Consider the following 15,927-nt stretch of genomic DNA (forward strand, 5'->3'; position numbering starts at 1 on the left):
ATCTTTCAAGACTTTGAATATTTCACTCCACTCTCTCCTTGCCTGTTGAGTTTGTGCCGAAAAACCCATGGATAACCTAAGAAGGTACCCTCATTAGTCTACTTCTCCCCACCCCCAAAAGGTCTTTTTGCATTGAGATAATAGGGTGTTCTACTAGTGTTGCGAACCTGTATGTCCAGTTCCTTCCCCAGGTTTAGGAAGTTCTCAGCTATTATTTCCTTAAATAAACTCTGCCCCCCTTCTCCTTCTTTCTCCTTACGGTACACCAGTTCTTCTTCTTCCTCTTCCTCTTCTTCTTTTTTGAAAAATAGCATTTTTATTTACACCTCTATTTAGTTTAACCATCTGAACTTCTACAACAGTTTTATTTCCCTATACTTTTTGGCTGTGTATTCTCTGACCATCTTTTCATACGATAACAATTTTACAGTATTTTACCTATAGAATGTAGAGAATGATAAACCTTCTTTTAACAGGTTGTTTGAAATTCTTCAGTATTGTAATTTTATTTTTTATATCTTTAAAGTTTTTATTTTAATTCCAGTCGCATAATATAGAGTGTTATATTGGTTTTAGGTGTACAATATAGTAATTTAACACTTCCATACATCACCCTGTCCTCATCACAAAAAGTGCACTCCTTAATCATCATCACATATTTCACCTATTCTACCACCGCCCTCCCCTCTGGTGACCATCAGTGTGTTCTCTACAGTTAAGCATCTGTTTCTTGGTTTGCTTCCTTCTCTCTTTTTTTCCCTTTACTCATTTGTTGTTTCTTAAATTCCACAAATGAGTGAAATCATATGGTATTTGTCTTTCTCTGTTTTCTGCTCAATATAATAATCTCTAGCTCCATCCATGTTATTGCGAATGGCAAGATTGCATTCTTTTTTATGACTAATACTCCATTGTGTATGTATGTGTATATAGATATATGTATATGCATGTTGTATATACATGTTAAGTGTGTGTGTATACACACACACACACACACCACATCTTCTTTATCCATTCATCAGTTGATGGACACTTGGGCTGTTTCCATCATTTGGCTGCTGTAGATAATGCTGCTATAGACATCAGAGGGGTGGGAGATCTATCCCTTTGAATTACTACTTTTGTATTCTTTGGATAAATACCTAGTAGTGCAACTGCTGGATTGTAGGTAGTTTTATTTTTAACTTTTTGAGGAAACTCCACACTGTTTTCCAGAGTGGCTGCACCAGTTTGCATTGCCACCAACAGTGCAAGAGGGCTCCCCTTTCTCTACATACAAGTGTTGTTCCTTGTGTTGTTGATTTTAACCATTCTGACAGGTGTGAGGGGATATCTCTGTAGTTTTGATTTGTAGTTCCCTGATGATGTGATATTGAGCATCTTTCCATGGGTCTGTTGGCCTTCTGTATGTCTTTTTAGGAAAAATGTCTATTCTGGTATTCTGCCCATTTTTAATTGGATTATTCATTTTTGGGGGTGTTGAGTTTTATGTCTTTTATATACTAAACCATTATTAGATATGTCATTTGCAAATATCTTCTCTCATTCCGTAGGTTACCTTTTAGTTTGTGTCCTTCACTGTGCAGATGCTTTTTATTTTGATGAAGTTCCAATAATTTATTTTTGCTTTTGTTTCCCTTGCCTCGGGAGATATACCTAGAAAGATGTTGCCATGGCTGACGTCAGAGAAATTATTGCCTGTGCTTTCTTCTAGAATTTTTTTGGTTTCGGGTCTCATATTTAGGTCTTTAATCCATTTTGAATTTATATTTTTATTTAGTGTAGGAAAGTGGTCCAGTTTCATTCTTTCGCGTGTTGCTGTCCAGTTTTCCCAACATCATTTGTTGAAGAGACTTTTCCCCATTGGATATTCTTTCCAGTTTTGTCAAAGATTAATTGACCATATAACTGGGAATTTATTTCTGGGTTTTCTATTCTGTTCCATTCATCTGTATGTATATTTTTGTGCCAGTACCATACCGTTTTGATTACTACAACTTTGTAATATAACTTGAAGTCTGGAATTGTGATGTCTCCAGCTTTGCTTGTCTTTTTCAAGGTTGCTTTGGCTATTCAGGGTCTTTTTGGGTTCCATACAAATTTTAGGATTTTTTGTTCTAGCTCTGTGAAAAGGGATGCATTAAATATATAGATTGCTTTGGGTAGTATAAATATTTTAATGATATCTGTTCTTCCAATCAATGAGCATGGAATGTTTTTTCCATTTCTTTGTATCATCTTCAGTTTCTTTCATCAGTGTTTTATAGTTTTCATTGTACAGATCTTTCACCTCTTTGGTTAGGTTTATTCCTAAGTATCTTGTCTCTAGTGCAACTGTAAATGGGATTGAGTACTTAATTCTCTTTCTGCTGCTTCATTATTGGTGTACAGAAATGCAAGATTTCTGTATGTTGATTTTGTATCCTGCAACTTCACTGAATTTGTGTATCAGATCTAGTTTTTTGGTGGAGTCTTATGGGTTTCCTATACAGAGTTTCATGTCATCTGCAAATAGAAGTTTGACTTCTTCCTTGCCAGTTTGGATGCCTTTTATTTCCTTTTGTTGTCTGATTGCTGAGGCTGGGACTATGTTAAATAACAGGGATGTCCACTCTCACCACTGTGTTGTTTCCGACTTTAGGGGAAAAGAAAAGCTCTCCATTTTTCCCCATTGAGGAGAATATTAGACATGGGTTTTTCATATATGGCCTTTATTGAGGTATGTTCCCTCTAAACCTACTTTAAGGGTTTTTTTGATCATAAATGGATGTTATACATTGATGCTTTTTCTGCATCTATTGATATGATCATATGGTTCTAATCCTTTTATTAATGTGGTGTATCACATTGATTCGTGAATATTGAACCACCTTGGCAACCCAGGAATAAATCCCTCTTGATCGTTGTGAATGATTCTTTTAAAGTATTGTTGCTAGTTTATTGAGAATTTTTGCATCCATGTTCATCACGGTATTAGCCTGTAGTTCTCTTTTTTAGTGATCTTTACCTGGTTTTGGTATCACGGTAATGCTGGCCTCATAGAATGCATTTGGAAGTCTTCCTTCCTTTTCTATTTTTTGGAATAATTTCAGAAGAATAGGTATTAACTCTTCTTTAAATGTTTGGTAGAATTCACCTGTGAAGCCATCTGGCCATGGACTTCTGTTTGCTGGGAGTTTTTGATTACTTATTCAATTTCTTTGCTGGTTATTGGTCTGTTCAAGTTTTCTATTTTTTCCTGTTTGTTTTAGATGATTTTATGTTTCTAGGAACTTATCTATTTCTTCCAGGATGTCCAATTTGCTGGCATATAGTTTTTCATTATATTCTCTTGTAACTGTATTTCTGTTGTGTTGGTTGTTATTTCTCCTCTCATTTGTGATTTTATTTGGGTTCTTTCTCTTCTTTTTGATAAGTCTGACTAGAGGTTTATCAATTTTATTAATATTTTTCAAAGAACCAGCTCTTGGTTTCATTGATCTGTTTTATGGTCTATTTTTTTTTAAGTTTCTATATCACTTATTTCTGCTCTAATCTTTATTTCCTTCCTATAGGCTTCATTTGTTCATTTATTTGAGATTTTTCTTGCTTCTTTAAGTAGACCTGTATTGCTCTATGCTTTCTTCTTAGGACCACTTTTGCTGCATCCCAAAAGTTTTTGACCATTGTGTTTTCATTCTCATTTGTTTCCATGTATTTTTGTACTATGATTTCATGGCTGACCTCGTCATTGTTTAGCAGCACTTTGTTTAACTTCCATGTATCTGTGGTCTTTCCAATTTTTTCTTGTGGTTGACTTCTAGTTTCATAGCATTGTGGTCAGAAAAGGTGCATGGTATGATTTCACTTTTTTTTTTTAATTTCTTGAGGCCTGTTCTTGTGATCCAGTATGTGATCTATTCTGGAGAATGTTCCATGTGCCCTCGAAAAGAATGTGTATTCTGCTGTTTACGGATGAAATGTTCTAAAAATATGTTAAGTCCATTTGATTTCGCTGATTGAATCTGATAGCTCTCATGGGATTTCTTCACTTTAAAAAAATCTGAGTTCATTTTCCAAGTCACTTGTTCTTTCTTTCATCTGGTCTATCCTGTTACCTAGGCTCTCTAACGCCGTCTTCATTTCACTCATTGAATTCTTCAGCTCCAGAATTTGTTTGAAATTTTTTAAAAAAGAACAAATGTCTTTGGTCAAGATTTATTAAATTTATTCCTGAGTTCATTGAATTGCCTTTCTGAGTTTGCTTGTAGCTTGTTGAATTTCTTCATAGTGGCTATTTTGAATTCTTTATCACATCACAATATTCTGTGCGTTTGGGTTTGGTTGCTGAAGAATTATTTTTTGGTAATACCGTATTTCCTTGATTATTTTGTTGTTGTTGTGTTTGGTACTTCAAAAGTAAAAGAAGAGGTGCATATGCTTTGGTCAAGAATCTGTTCACTTTGGCTGTTACAGTTCAAGATGCTGACAATTAGAAACCTTTCTTTCGTGTCCCAGAGGTGGTGCTTAGCTCAAGCTTTTAGTTTCTCCCATGGGGGCTAGAGACTGCACTCAGCAGCACACGAAAGAGCTGGCAGAAGGGTCAGGGGAGGCATAGGCTTAGCATGTGGGGCTTTGGGGTGCCCATGACTGATGGGGGGATTCCCCGGGGTGGGACTCCAAGAGGTCCATAGGTGGATCTCCTGGCAAAATCCAGAAGCAGACAACACGAAACGTGTTCCTTCAATACTCTTTGGTATTATTGACCTCTTTTCCTTTTCTTTCTTTCGTTTCAGTCATGGAGATCCCTCCTCGGAAGTTCACGGTCCTATTGGAGAGAAATGATCACTTCAGCCACAACCCCTGCAGGTGGGCCACCACTTTTGCTTTCCGTTTCCTCTAAAACCCAGTATATTGCCACATTGCCTGGAGAGGGGCCCCCCAGTGGGTTCCTGTGTAACCACCCCCAGCAGACTCTAAGCCAAGGGTGGATGATGGTCCTGTAAGAGCAAAAAAATGACCAGGAAATAGTGAGACATAGGTTTATTAGGGGGAACTTAGAGGAAGTCCAGGAGAGGCTGACTGGACAAAGCATCCATGGCTGGAATCTGCATGAAGCAAGTTTTTATGGTTTAACAACTAGCCTAGCAACTCTCTGTAGCCAATCCCCTCCTAGCATGGCCAGTGTTCTAAGGAGATCAAGGTCTGCCACCCAGATATTCTCTGTTACAGAGGAGATGCTCCAGGTTGGCCATTCCCAGAGCCGCTGACCTTGAATACTAAACATGTTCCTCTGTATCTTCTGCCTGATCGGAATATAGGAGGATGGGATCTGTATATTCTCAAGATAGTGATCAACAGGGACATTCAGGGTGTGCTTGTATAAACCAAACATCCAGCATATACCATGCAGTTCCTCTCTGCCTCTAAACTCCTCCCTATCCCACTGGGATGACATGCTGGGATCTTCCACCAGGTTGGCTTAGACCCCCCACAAATCTGTCTCCTGTGCATGTCTACCCAGTTCTGTACTCTCCAGGTTCACCTCTTTCCCAGTCATAGAAGGGGAGGTGGGGCAGGCTCACTGACTCCCTTGGGTCCACAGTCTCTTCCAAGGTCCTATCTACCCACTTTCAGATGCATAAGTGTGTAGAATTGCTTAGGTGTCCTGGTGTAATGTGCAAAGGCACTTTGGTTTGGTTTACAACTAAGCGGATGTCAATAACCGAAGGTAAGAGGAAAAAGGATTCACGTCACCATGATGCTGACTTCACTCTAGAGAAGTCAATGTTGTGCTTCTTGAACTGGGTCCTGTTTCCATAAAAGTAACCAATTTATAAAAATTTATAAACAACAACAACAACAACAAAATTAAACATGCATCGAGCTGTACAGTTGGATACTGGAGATCTATATACCTGTATATATATCCATATATGTATACCCATGTATCTATATATCTACATATATACAGTACTTCAATAAAAGTTAAATGTGATTCTATTCTACTTTAGGGTACATAGCCAAAAGAAATGAAAGCAAGAAATCAGATATACACCCACGTTGATGGCAGCATTATTCACAACAGGCAAAAAATGGAAGCAACCCAATTCTCCACCAACAGATGAACAGGTAAACAAAATGCTGTATATATGTAACACTGGAATATTATCAGCCATGAAAGGAAGGAAACTCTGGTACATGCTATAGCAAGGGTGAACCTTAAGGACGCCAGGTTAAGTGAAATAAGCGAGTCTCACAAATAGTGTATAATTATACTCATATGAGGAGTTAGTCAAATTGTAAAGAAGGAAAGTAGAATGATGGCTGCCAGGGACTGTGGGCAGTAAGGAATGGGGAACTATTGCTTAATAGGTAGAACGTTTCAGTTTTGCAAGAGGAAACAAGTTCTAGGGATAGATAGTGGAGAATGTACTTAACCACTTTTAAATGGACAGTCCAGTAGTATTAAGATGGTAAACGATTATGTGTACTTTACCACAATTTTTTTTAAAATTAATATATACCCTCTAAGTAAATGTATCTTAATATTATCAACTTACCTCTGGTGAACATCCCCAAAAATCACCTCTTCTCTTATTTGGGCTATTTTAAACCTTACCTTTCAATCCTGTTGAGCACAAGAAGTGAAGAAAACCAGCAAAGGACTCTCCCCAAGCAGCAAGGGGAGATATTTAAGACTGCTTTCCACTCACACAGGACTTCACCCTAAAAAATGCTTGGACACCATCCCTCCTATTTATACTCACATCCCTCATGTAAAGAAAACAGATCAAACAGGTCTATCATCACCCTCACTTCACAGTTGGGGGCACAGACCAAGAAAAAATTATCACAGCCAAAAAAAGAAACAAAATTCAGATTTTCTGATACCACATTCAAGTTGGACGTCATCCTCATTAAGACCCTCAAGACTGTTGCCAGACTTGAAAAGCAAATTCGATTTATAAATTCATTTTGTGCTTCTATTGTTCCCATAATAAAATGCATTCGAGAATATAGATCTTTCTTATATGGTAAAAAAAAAAAAAAAAAAAAAAGTTCACTTTTTGACTTGAAAACCTTTTATTTAATTTATACAAATAACTACTAAATACAAAAAGTAGATTAAAACAAAATAGTTATTTTTTTCTGGCAGAGTTTAAATGCACATAATGGATAATTCCGAAGAAGATGCATTTTCCCCACAGCGTTCAGGACTAAAATTCTACTGAAATCTTTGCTTCTAAATCAGTAATATATTCGGTGGTGTCACAGGGGTAATGGCTAAATACATTTCTGCATATGAACTGAAAAAAGTTACAGTCTACACACATACAAATGTGAAGCACTTAAAATGTGAATTTAACTGATAATAAAAGAAAATGTCCATTTCAGAGTATAGTGTTAAAAACATTTCAGTAATAAAATCATAAGACCACATAAAAATAAGCTTTAACATATGCACAAAGCAGTTTTGTAAAAACTGCCAAGTGCACAAGTAATAAATAATTTGCAAAGTTGTGTATAAACAATTCCTAATGTTTCAGCATCATTGTAAACATCAGCACATGTGTAGAATGCAGCAAAGTCTGACATTACATTTTGTTTTGCCAAATTGAATTCCTATTATCCAAAGACAGACCAGTGGAGTACGCAGCCAACGTTTTGGCAAGTTGGGTCTTTAAAATTAAGAGTAACAGTGCAAGTAAGGAATGCAAAGAATTCCTAGTGCAATAAAGAAGAGAAGCACAGGCAATATTGCTGATAAAAATTCACCACCTCCTTGAGTTTCCCATGGGGAGAGTCTAGGAGACCTGTGAAAGATATGCAAAGCCACTGTCTTAATGCCCAGATCTCTTTTAGGATTTCTCTGTGTTCCTCCAGTTCCCCTACCTTTGCAACAGTGTCTGTCCGACATTAGTCTCTGCAGTGTGAACAGTTTGTGAAATGCCCAGTTCACAGTCATTGAGCGAGGTTAGGGTGGTTTTGGTGTCTCCCCAACACATGGCTGGGTAGAATGTCTGCCTTGTCAAAGCAGCCATTTGCGGAGGGAGACCGATGGATTCTGTTCCGACAACCAGTCAGGCCAGCATTAGGTCCCAGCTGGACAAAGACAACGTCAAATCTTCCTTCTTGACGCCATGAAAATGTCAACAGTCAGTTTTCAATTTGTCTAGGGAATTATCAATTTTGGTCAAAGTCTTTTTGATACGCAGGGCTGTGAGTCTTGCGGATGGATTTTGATACCAGCATTCTTTCATCAGCTTAGCCAGAGAGGTTAATGTCTGAGGAGAGAAAGAACAAATACCACAGTGAAAAAGTGGCTTTCAGTGGCCCCCAGAACCCTGGCAGATGTTATGTCGACAGATTTTGCAGAACTCTGCAGGTCTCGGGAAGTTAGTGATGTTACTGCCGTCTTCTTCATCAAATAATCAAGGCCTTGACCACTGATAAAAGAGTCCCTCTTGAGTCTCCTGAATCTGACCTTTGGACTCCTAATGCTACCAGTTGACTTTATGAGGTAAATTACAGAGGAAGGGCTGGCCCCCCTGATGTTTTATGGGTGCTAAAAGAGCTCATGCTCCCCAGAGTTAATAATGAAATCTGCACATGGCGTCATATGTCGGTGTTTCAGATTTGCTGCTACTGAAGAGAAGCAGTAAGACTCTTCAGCAGCACAGCGTCTGTTTGGAATTTCAGATACGCAGAGATGGAAAGAGGTTAGTTTCTGGTTTGACTTGGGAAACTGCAGTCCTAGGGCTAGTGGGAGAGTAATGAGTCTCCTAACTCTAGAGCTAGTCAATAGTAGAAATTCCTGTGAATGTTGTCATTTATTAGTAAGCTCAGAGAATGCTGCTCTTTCAACGATACCATTTTGTGAACCTACTTAACGAGGTCCAAGGCCCTTCTGCATAAGGTAGAGAGCCATAGACAGGGCCCATCATTCAGGAACTATGCTATTGGCTTGCTCTTGAGTTTCCCCTAGGAAAAAGGGGAAGACAGCTCTAGGAAACTGGCACTCTTACCGGGTCTGAGAACCATCTATTGGGTATGTTTGGCCTCTGTTGATCCACACAGACCACCTTTCTCATATCTTCAAAACTTGGGTCATTGGGAACCACATCGTAAAATGGTGGCTTGTAATCCTCCACGATACCTGTGCACGTGGACAAGAAGTGTGTTGGTTAGCGAGAGAGCAGAGGCTTCCCCTAAGGCTTTATTAATTTGTATTGCAGGTTCTAATGCGACAGGAGAAGAACTGAACATCTTCCTCACTTCAAGGCGACGCTGAGAGCTACAAAATAAGTGGAGCACAAGGTAAGATATTCTTCCCCCACGTCTCCACAGGAATGACGTGAGAAGAAAATGTGGCTACTACTCATATAATTATATTTATTGACAAAATGCTCTGTAATACCCAAAATGTGACTGAGGACAAAATTCCTTTGGTGATCAAAAAGTGACACCATGCTGGTACAAGATGGTGACACAGGAGGCCCCGGAACACCTCTCCTTCATGGATACACCAAATCTACACGTATTTATAAAGCAGCGTCTCCTAAAGAAGAGCCCCCACCCCCAACACCGTGGCACTTCAACAAGCAGAGCTAGGACCGAGGGGCCATGAACAGGTTTGTCTACCTGGGGCCCAGAGCAAAAATGCCACAGTCTAAAAGATCAACTAGAATATAAAAGATCCAGCGCTACAACTCCATCACACGCCGGGGATCTGCTGCAACTCTCAGTCAGGGGCCGGTGAACACCACTGCTAGCTAACCACCCCCTGCCCAACCTTGATAGTGCAGACAAGAGCAGGGTCTGCACACCACAGCTGGCCTACTGCCTCAGTGAGCCCCAGGCCCCTATCCCACACCAGCTCCAGCCATCCGCCAAGGCAGCCACCTGAAGCACACACTAAGACACTCCTGGTCAGTGGTCACTATGGCTTGAGCCATCTTGTCAAGGTGACACAGGTACAAACTACCCAGGAATACCCCACACCCACTTCAGCTCCAGACAGCTTGCCAGGGCACCACCCTGTACAGGGCCCTGGGACCCCCAGCTGCACCTGCTTCAGCTCAAGCTAACCCAATAGAGCTCCCCCTTCATGCAACACCGCCATATATTGTGGCCTGTGCAACACTGCAGCTCCACTTGCCCTGCCAGGACTCCGTCCGCACAGAGTATCCTGGGATAACCTGGCCTGCGGCCACTTGAGCTGTCCTGCAAGGATGCCTTCCATGTAGACAGCCCCAGGACCGCATAGCTGGCACCCTCTGACAGGTGAGCCCCAAGACTTCGCAGTGCCCAGTTCAGCTCTGACCATCCAATCAGCGCCGCCCCAGCACCGCATGCCCCAGGACCCCGAGCCTGCACCAGCCACAGCTCCAGCCAGCCAACCAAAGTCACCAGGCACAGTCTCGCTGGGGGAGACAATAAAAGAAACCATCCCTTCAAGATTAGGAGAATTAGCTGTTCTGCCTAATTCAAAGAAACACTGAAAGCCAAGCAAAATGAAGAGACAGAAGAATATGTTCCAAAAGCAAGAATAAGACAACAGCTCAGAGAAGGAAGTAAAGGAAATGGAAATAAGCACTCTACTTCATAAAGAGTTCAAAGGGATGGTCCTAAAGATGCTACCAGACTGCAGAAGAGAGTGGATAAAATCAGGAAGAACTTCAACAAAGAAATAAAAAAACAACAGGGTTGAAGACACAATAATTGAAATGAAATGAACTACATACTAGACGGAATCAACTCTACATTAGAGGATGGAGAACGGATCGATGATCTATCGGAAAGCAAACCAAGGTAATGGAAAGCATCCAAACTGAACAGGAAAAAGAAAAAAAAAATTTTGTAATTGGGATAAGCGAAGGGACCTCTTCGACAATATCAAACAGAAAAAGATCTGCATCACATGGGTCCCAGAAGGAAAATAGAAAGGGAGCAGAAAACTTAGCTGAAGAAATAATAGCTGAAAACTTTCCTAACCTAGGGAGAAAAAAACAGACTTCTAGGTCCAGAAGCACCAAAAATCCCAAATAAGATGGAAACCAAGGAAGTCCTACACCATGACACGTAATAATTAAAATGTCAAAGAATAAAAATAAGGACAGAAGCAAATAGTCGTATGCAAGAGAAACCCCGAAGGGCTATCAGCTGATTAATCAGCAGAAACTTTGACTATATCATGTCACGCTTTTCCGGCCTGCAAAACGCTGAAAGGAAAAAAACCTAAAACCAAAAGAGTATCTCTCCTTAAATTCTGGATGATAACTTTCTGGATAAAGAGTTCCCCAAATAAAAGTTAAAGGAGTTCATCATCACAACAGGACTTCTGTAAGTGGAAAAGGCAATGGCCAAAAACAGAAGAAAATTATGAAAGGAAAAAAATTCAAGAATTAAAAGCCCCCACAGTAAAGGCAGTCAAGCAATCACTTATAAAGCTAATATGAAGATTAAAAGACAAAAGTAGTATAATCGATTGTATCTAAAAACTAGGTTACAGGGCTTCACAAAATACAAATGTAAAATACGACCACATATAAAACAAGAATAAAAATAAAGTTCTTTTAGAATGTGTTCAAACTTAAATGACCAGCAACTTAATACAGACTGCCGTATACTTCGGATGGTATATATAAATCTCGTGGTAAGCACAAAACAAAAACCTGTAATAGAGAAAGCCAAGTCTAACACTAAAGAGTCATCAGTCACACGGAAAGCCAGCAAGAGAAGAACTACAGAAACAACCAGAAAGCAACGAACAAAATGGCAAGGGGCACACACCTATCAGCAACTACTTTGAATGTAAGTGGTCTAAATGCTCCAATCAAAAGACATAGGGTGACTGAATGAATAAAAAAAAAAAAGTCCCATTTATATATGCTGCCTACAAGAGACTCACTTTTTTTTTTTTTTTCTTTTAACGATTTTATTTAACAGCAAGAGTACAAGCAGGGGGAACGACAGGCAGAGGGAGAAGCAGACTCCCCGCTGAGCAAGGAGCTCAATGCGGGACTTGATCCCAGGACCCTGGGATCGTGACCTGAGCTGAAGGCAGACGCTTAACCAACTGAGCCACCCAGGTGTCCCAAGAGACTCACTTCTGACCCACAGACCCAAACAGACTAAAAGTGAAGAGATGGAAAGAGATTTTCCATGTAAATGGAAGCAGAAAAGAAAAGAAGAAAAGAAAGAAAAGAAAAAAAGAAAAGAAGCTGGGGAAGCAATACTTACATAGCCTAGTGGATTAAAACAAAGACTGTCACACCAAAGAAGAGCACTGCATAATGATGGAGGATTCAAACCAACAAGAGCATGTAACAACTGTAAATATCTATACACCCTACGTTGGAGCATCTAAATACATAAAGCAAATATGGACGGAAGGAAGAAATTGACTCACATTCCACTACACCAATGCACAGATCATCCAGGCAGAAATCAACAAGGAACAATGGCTCTGAATGACACATTAGACCAGACGGACTTAACAGGTGTATATAGAATATTCCATCCAAACACAACAGAACACACCTTTTCAAGTCCACATGGAACATTCTCCAGGATAGATCAAATGTCAGCCCACAAATCTCAATAAACTTAAGTAGACTGAAATCCTACCAAGCATCTTTTCTGAACACAACAGTATAAAACTAAAAACCAATTACAAAAAGTAAAAAATAAAAAATTGGAAAAAACAAAAACACGTGGAGGCTGAACAACATACTACTGAAGAATGAACGGGCCAACAAAGGCATCAAAGAGGACATACAAAACACATGGAGACAAATGAAAATGAAAACACAATGGTCCCAATTCTTTGGGACACGGCAAAAGCTGTTCTAGAGAAGTTTATGGCAATACAGGCCTATCTCAAGAAACAAGAAAAATCTCAATCTAACCATACTCCTAAAGGAACTAGAAAAGGAATAAATCCAAAGTTAGTGGAAGGAAGAAAACAGTGACAATCAAGGCAGAAACAGAAAATAAAAACACAGAGAAAATAAAAGAGAAACAGAAAAGATCAATGAAACCAAGAGGTGGTTCTTTGAAATATCAAGAAAAATCAAGAAAAAGAGGGAACCCAAATAAATAAAATCAGCAGTGAAAGAAGAGAAGTAAAAACAGAACACAGAAATAATCCCTCCCACTGGTAGACTGCAAATAATATGAAATATTCATTTCTTCTTTGAATGGGCGACCTCAGACAGCCAGACACAGGTGCCTGCTTGATGGCTCTATTACTCACTCTCAGATTGAAGGAACAAAATGTAGAGAAAGATAGTCAAGAATGGCTGAAAAGCATGAACTCTCTCCTTACCCCAAGCAAATATGAAAGAGGTTAATTTCAGCTTAGCAAGGCTTCCAATGCCTTAGAAACCCTTTTTCCCCCAGAAAAATTACTCTTCTTTGTGAAAGAAATTGATGTAATTCTACAAATAGAGACATTTTAAACTTCATCACTTAGAATTAGAAAACTGATTCTTCCCCTTAAAGAGAAGAAACCAAGAAATCCATTTTTCTTCTACCATCAAAGCCTTCAACAATGAGGCCAGGGGACTACTTGGTTTACTGCCCTCTTCCTTTCTCCATGTAACTTTCTTCTATTTCTAAATACCTAACAGGTTGTTTGGGGAAAAGAAAGAAAAGTTGAATTATAACTTTTCTCACAGCCTGAAAAGCTTCAATCCCCTTGTCATTGATCAAAGAAATTAAGTTACTTCACTGCAAGAACCCATTTCACAAATCCCATATAAATACACCTCGTTTATGCAAAAGATTAGCCATGATAAGGAACATGTTTAAGAAGATCTATGCAGTCAGAAAGAACGATTACCCAACATTTGCATCACCATGGTATGGGACTGGAGGAGATTATGCTAAGTGAAATAAGTCAAGCAGAGAAAGACAATTATCATACGGTTTCACTCATTTGTGGAATGTAAGGAATAGCAGGGAGATCGGTAGGAGAAGGAAGGGAAGAATGAAGCAGGGGTAAACAGAAGGGGAAATGAACCATGAGAGACTGTGGACTCTGGGAAACAAACTGAGGGTTTCAGAGGGGAAGGGGGTGGGGGATTGGGATAGGCCGGTGATGGGTAGTAAGGAGGGCACGTATTGCATGGTGCACTGGGTGTTATATACAAACAATGAATCATGGAACGTTACATCAAAAACTAATGATGTGCTGTATGGTGACTAACATAACATAATTAAAAAAAAAAAAAAGATCTATGCAGGGGCGCCTGGGTGGCTCAGTAGGTTAAGCCTCTGTCTTCGGCATGGGTCATGATCTCAGGGTCCTGGGATCGAGCCCCACATCAGGCTCCCTGTTCGGCAGGGAGCCCGCTTCTCCCTCTCCTCCCTGCTTGTGCACACTCTCTATCTCTGTCTCTCAAATAAATAAAATCTTTAAAAAAAAAAAATCTATGCAATTTCTTTAACTTCATTGATTTGACTAAGTTCACTGATACTACATTCTGTTTTCAGTAATGTAAAAATAAATTTCTAGTTGAAACTGTTTAAGTCTAAATAACTTACCCACACTGCATAACTGTAATCATAAAGTGTATTAGTCAACGGATTAAAACCTTTCCTGAAAACCACTGCTTTCAGAAGATTTGTGACCCCTCACCTCAAAGGCCTCATGTCCTCTCATGAGGAGCCCATGAAACTTTAAAACAAAAATACTTCCTTCTAGTACTAAGACATACCACACAAAATACAACTAGACATGGACGTAGAAGGTCATTTACACCTTTTTTAAGGGCTACATGAAGTTATAGGAAATAGAGATGTGCCCTTCACTGTCTTAACTCCTCCAAACGAGAATACATTTAGTAGCCTACTTTAATTTTTTTTTTAATTTAGCATAATAGCATTACGTGTTCACGGTCACTTAACCAGCTAGTTGGGATCATTTGCCTGGCTAGTTTGGAAAGGGCTAAGTGGGCTTTTCTATAAACGCAAAAGAAAAGGGCATGGGTGGATTTTCAAGACACGAGATCTAGTGATCCCAACGACAAATTTCACTATACAAAGCTGAGGTTTTCCCTCTTGTTTATATTTCCCATACTTTAATCTCATTATCTGCCCCATGTTATAACAAAGGGAATCAAATTTAAAAAGAAAGACCATTTAATCGATTATGTCTGGGATTTAGTCACACCTCTCTTCAACCACTGGTCAGTTGCTGATTGTCTCCATCTTATTCTGGAAAAGCAGGACCCGTGCAAATAAATCCGGGACTAAACTCTAGCAGTCACATGGAACTCCCTCTGGCCAAAGAAAGCAATTATTTTATTTCAATCAATAAAGCACATTAGGCACCTGCTAGGTGTGGAGCACCACATTAAATGTTAAGGATGATAAAAGTCTAAGACATGCTCGTTTGTCAAGGAATTCACAATCTGTGGAAACAAGCCCTTCTTTCTTTAGATAATGGAAATCTCGTAAAAAAAAAAAAAACCCTCAAAAATGTTTTTTTACCCCACTACTATCTTTGCCTTTCAAAATACATTTTTATGTGCTAGTTCTTAGATTGGCACACACAGTTTAAGGGATCAGAATGGTTACTGAGTCAGAGGTTGTGCTTGGCACTGGAGATATAAAAATAAAAAAAGATGCAGTGCTGGTAAGAAGGCCGAGAATAAGAGGGAAGGGAAATGTGACAACTTACAGGCGTTAGAGGTAAGAGCAGGGAGAAGGTGCAGGGATACGATACTCAGCAAGTCTTAGAGAAAATAACCAGCTGTGTGGTTTCAGTACCAGACATAACGGGGTGTCACGGAAGCGTAAGTAAGCTCTGCGGGAGCTGGGGCTTGGGCAGACCGAGAAAGATAAGGAGACTGCAAGGCAGAGAAGAGGATGGGGATGAGAAACACCAGCAACAGGGGACATGTGTGTGTGGGGGGGAGCGGGGTGAGGACAAAGACA

The 15,927-nt window shown here is 39.6% G+C and overlaps 1 protein-coding gene across 7 annotated transcripts in view; it reads right to left on the bottom strand.

Moving 5' to 3' along the window:
* Window positions 1-7,041: 7,041 nt before the first annotated feature.
* The window catches only part of ACVR1 (activin A receptor type 1), a 128,965-nt gene continuing 120,079 nt past the window's right edge, over window positions 7,042-15,927 (bottom strand). For all 7 annotated transcript variants that reach the window (XM_087860890.1, XM_045781575.2, XM_045781559.2 and 4 more), the window contains 2 exons: window positions 9,009-9,139; window positions 7,042-8,267 (listed from right to left, as the gene is read on the bottom strand). In XM_087860890.1, the coding sequence (XP_087717016.1) occupies window positions 8,133-8,267; window positions 9,009-9,139 (266 nt within the window). In that variant the 3' untranslated portion in view covers window positions 7,042-8,132. The remainder of the gene's footprint in view (window positions 8,268-9,008; window positions 9,140-15,927) is intronic.

This window comes from Ursus americanus, chromosome 1, assembly GCF_024610735.1.
Source record: "Ursus americanus isolate L20-20 chromosome 1, mUrsAme1.1.p, whole genome shotgun sequence".
Lineage (NCBI taxonomy): Eukaryota > Metazoa > Chordata > Mammalia > Carnivora > Ursidae > Ursus > Ursus americanus.